General features: G+C 35.0%; 1 protein-coding gene across 1 annotated transcript; it reads left to right on the forward strand.

The window, feature by feature from the left end:
• The first annotated feature begins 408 nt into the window (after nucleotides 1-408).
• On the forward strand, nucleotides 409-3032 carry LOC145829979 (dual specificity protein phosphatase 6-like). The gene is made up of 3 exons (XM_082937869.1): nucleotides 409-1084; nucleotides 1636-2187; nucleotides 2337-3032. Exons 1-3 carry the CDS (start codon nucleotides 721-723, stop codon nucleotides 2729-2731), a joined length of 1311 nt encoding a protein of 436 aa, XP_082793995.1. The 5' UTR covers nucleotides 409-720; the 3' UTR covers nucleotides 2732-3032.
• The last annotated feature ends 1721 nt before the right edge of the window (nucleotides 3033-4753 follow it).

The following is a 4753-nucleotide window of genomic DNA, read 5'->3' on the forward strand; positions in this document are numbered from 1 at the left end:
TCTAAGATGTTCTTTTAAAGTTAGTTATATTTTTTAATATTTAGCTCATCCTGAAAAGTTTCAAATAAGTTAAAAATAAACAGTTTATAATAACAAAACTTAACTTTATCAAAGTCAAAATGTTTCAATCGGATGGAATTTTCAAGGTAAAATTACCTGATTTTAATTGAAATTTAAAATTAAATCTGCTTCTTTTTTTGAACACAATTTTTGATTAAATTGTCGTAAAAGGTATCGATTCTTATTTTATACGCATAGAAAAAGTACGTTTGCAGTTGAAAAAAAAACAATATGTTTTCTAAATTTTAAATGTTTATTTTTAACTGTGTGAGGGAAATTAAAAACTAAAAGCCGGATGTTTCAGGCTAATTTGATCTATAAAAAAAAGGCAACTTCTAAAAACAAAAGCAAAATGTTGCGCGAAGAAAAATTTTGGCGACACGGCACAAACACAGCAGCGAGTTAAGTAATATCGAAAAATGCAGGCAGTTTCTCCCAGTCAAGTAGCTTTGTTCGGTAGCAAATTGCTCTTGAAATCATCGAACGGTTTTGCCTATTTTTTCTCTCTCGAAAACGAGAGACCTTCGCTTATATTGAGCGCTCGATGTCTTGACTGTTTTATACAAGTCATACTTCATCAACAGCTAAGATAAAGAAGCTAGCAGCTAAGGCAAAAGTTATTTCGTAAACTTGTGTTGATAAAAAAAATAACCAGTTAACATGTCGACACTTTATACCAGCATTGAGCAGCTCAAAGCTTTGTTGTCTAGCAGCGACAGCGTTTTGTTACTCGACTGCAGGTCGAACGACGAGTACAAGAAACGTCACATCGTGACGTCACAGAACATCGTGCTCCCGCAACTCATGATGCGAAGGCTCAAGGCCGGAAAGCTGTCCCTTAAGAGTCTCCTGCCGCACAGCTCGCGGCCCACCAAGGACGCCTTCCTTCAGAATTGTTCCCAGTTCAACGTAGTTATCTACGACAAAAGCACTAAAGTTTTCGAAAACGCCGACGCGTGCTCCATGATCGCTCTCTTGTACAAGCGAATCAAAAAGGAAGGCTGCAAAGTGTCGATTTTAAGAGGTTTGTTGTTTATTTATTTAAGTGAACTAGTTTTATTTTGTTCTTAGAATATTAAGCTGAGAGGTCGAGTTAGAATATTAAGATTTCAAACTAAAATTTATCATCGTCGCGTCGCTGTCTCGAAATTAATTGGCAAGGTTTCCGCATTCGCGGCCATCCGAGGTGGAAATTCGCCGTCGCCGCAAAACGCTTCATCCCTGCCTCTCACGCGAGCAGCTTTTCAGTGTGCAACCTCGTACCAGGCGCGCTTGTGTGCGATGAATGAAACATTAGCGTGGATGAAATCAGCATGTTGCTCGAAAGTTTGCGTGACGAAACAACGAGCTCCATTGTGATGATCTCCACTACCCTTTATTGTTTTGCTAATGCACAAGCACCGTTTGTTCGAAATACTCGTTATTTGGCGTTGCGTGACAGGCGAGCATTAAAATTTTCGTGCTTGCGTCACAATGCAAACAGTTTCGCATTTGTGTGCTCAAAATGTTTATTTAGTTTTTTGTATTTTATGCTAGTTTTTGTTTCCGCATTTTAAGTTTGTTTTCAATCTGCAGGTGGCTACGACAGCTTCGAAGCCAATTTTCCGGAATGCTGCGCTTCACTGAACACGAACGGAAGCTACAACAGCGGAAGCGAGACGGCCAGCGACGAAGAGTTCCACAGCGACGACTCCACTCCGGGCAGGTGTTCTCCGGTGTCGCCACTTAGAGGCGCCACTCCTGTCCTTGGACTCGGCTCCCTAAAGATTGCTTCGCTGAGAACAAAAGAAGAGGATTACGTGTTCGAGTCAGACTCGGACGTTTTGACCAGCCGGCTCAGGGTCGATTGTAATTACAACAAACCAAGATTTCAGAGATCAAAGTCGAGCTACAACTCCCTGCCGGCACCCGCCGAAATACTGCCGGGCTTGTACCTGGGCTGCGCCAAGGACGCTGCCAGCGAGGAGGTGTTGTCAAAGTACGGCATCACCCACATACTCAACGTCACCCCCAATTTGCCAAACGTTTTCGAGTCCGACTCCCGATACTGCTACAAGCAGATCCCCATCATCGACCATTGGAGTCAGAACTTGTCGCAGTTTTTCCCGGAAGCAATACAGTTTATAGGTGAGTAAAACTTTAATGTTTTAGTACATAATTTTTTTTGTAAAACTATTCACCTAAATTATAATAGGTTTTATTTTATTAATTCTTGAAAAAAAACTAGAAATATAAAAAAGTTTAACCCCTAACTAAACTTAATTTTTATTCAACAGACGAAGCTCGCAGCCGCGGCAACGGAGTCCTGGTCCACTGCCTGGCCGGCATCAGCAGGTCGGTGACCCTGACCGTGGCCTACCTCATGAACACGCGCAGATGGTCCCTCAACTACGCCTACGACTTTGTCAAGCTACGCAAAAGCGACGTCTCGCCCAACTTCAATTTCATGGGCCAGCTGCTCGACTTCGAGAAGCAATTGGGTCTGACGTCACGACCTAATGACGTCACCATGATGTCGTCGGAAACGGGGAGTCCCGCCTCTTACGCCTCCTCGTCGACGGGTAGCACGGGGAGCGGGGTCGGCTGCCAGACGCTGTTCTTCACCAGCCCATCCACTCCAGCAAACGGGAGCAAAAGGAGCTCATTCGTGATGCCGACTCCGATGGCTTAGATTTTTCAAATTTTTGATTTTACTTTTATCAATTTTTTAGGTTGGATTTTAAGTTTTGATATTACTCTTATGAGAGCTGCTATATTGTAAATCGTTAATGGACCTTTTTTTTAACTTTTTTTTTTTTGATTGTACTTTTTTACGAAGTTTTACAGTAAAGCTTGGCTTTCTTTCTTTTTTTTATAGTTTTTTATGAAATGAAGTACTTGTTTTTAACATTTTTGTTGTCGTAATTTTTATTTTTGTTTTTATTTATTTCGGTACAAAAATACTGCTGACATAATAAAACGTTTAGGTGTTACTGTTTTTGTTTTTTATTTAAAATAAAACTAACAAAAGTGTTGCCTTATAAAGTAAAGATATAGTTTTATTATTAAAACTTACAAAACTTAAGTTTTTTACTACTTTTTCCAAAACGATATGATAAATATTTTCCTTCAGTTAGACAATCTCTTGATAAAAAAGTAAAAATAGTTGGATCACAAAGTTAAAACAGTGTAAAGTTTACGTAATTTATTTTTGCTATATTTAAAAGTTAAACACCGTAAACAAACCGTTATTTACTATTTTTGATATCCAAGTTTGCGTTTGAAAAATAATACCAACAGTTGGCAAAATATCACGGAGCGATTTTGAGTACGCACATCCGCGTATAAATCATTCTTGGTATTTTCTTTTTTATATCGCATTCTAAACCGGACGTATGCGCTATCGAATTAATTTATTTTCCTCTGCAAGTTTTTTTTTATTCCTGGCTAAACCTTTCTTTTGCGTCAAACGCTGTGTGACATCCTTTTAATGTTATCGCAGCTGCACGGTGTTTTCTTTCCAATGTTTCGGTGAATTTTCGCGTTTGTTTTTTGTAGAATTTCTCGCTCAGATGTGTTTATTGAGTTGAATTAAATTTGAAACAAATTACTCGTTAAGAAGAAAACACAGCTGGGTTTAGTTCTGAACAGGAAATAAAAATTTCTGTAAACATTAGATGACTTAATTACAACTGATCTTAGAAGTTCGACTATATACTTTTAAATGATTTGTGTTTGTAAACACTGAACAAAAAATTATAAAGGCTATCTATCTATCAAAAAATAAGTTTACTTTGAATACTTTATAATTATTTAAATAATTTTTAAAGTGTTTGAAGAGATTTAAAAAACAGTTTGCAGTTTAATATGGTGTAAATAATTCATAAGTTAAGCTTTTGTTATTATAAAGATAACTTTAAACTACTTAACTTCTTTAAAATACAAAAAAGATCAATACTTTAATTTTATTGTACTTTAAGAAAATTAAACCGTTTACTACTTTAAATTTATATTGCAAAAAATACTTACTTTACCAAATTTTAAGCAGGACCAGTTTAAATACTTTACATTTGTTTACTGATTTTTTAAACTTTAAGTACACAGCTAGTTTCACATATGGATTGCATTTGTACTTTCTAATATTTAAACTGTAATCTTTTTAATAGTTTTAAAACGTGCATAAAATTTATTGTTTTCATTTTAATCAAACTTTATTAATTTTTAGAAGTTTAAGCAGTTACGAACTTAACAAACTTGTACATGATACTTTTATTGCTATACTTTCAGTAAGTTTTTACATCAAATGTTTTTACAGCTAAATTTAAGTGAGTTATGTAACTGTTGTTTATTAAAAGAAATTTTTATTTTTTATTTTTCTATTTTTATAACTTTCATTTAGTCTGTATTAGATTTTAAAAAGCTAAAAGATTTTTTTAAGTTATACGTTTTGTGAACTATTTTAAACTAATAACTTAAAATAAATTTTTCTTTTTTTAAACAGCTTTATTCTTTAAAACAAAAATATTTTTATGTTAATTAGTTTTATATTTAGTTTTCACTGTAAAAAACTTTGGTTAAATATACTTTTTTTTGCATGTTTCATTTGTAATTAAATCTATAAGGTTCAAGAGATTAATAGTATTGGAATAATAGTAAACACATATGAAATATATTTTGCTCGTCATAAGGTAAACAAATGTTTAATTCTCAAAAA

The sequence above is a fragment of the Thalia democratica genome, chromosome 2 (assembly GCF_965202585.1).
Source record: "Thalia democratica chromosome 2, ktThaDemo2.hap1.1, whole genome shotgun sequence".
NCBI lineage: Eukaryota > Metazoa > Chordata > Thaliacea > Salpida > Salpidae > Thalia > Thalia democratica.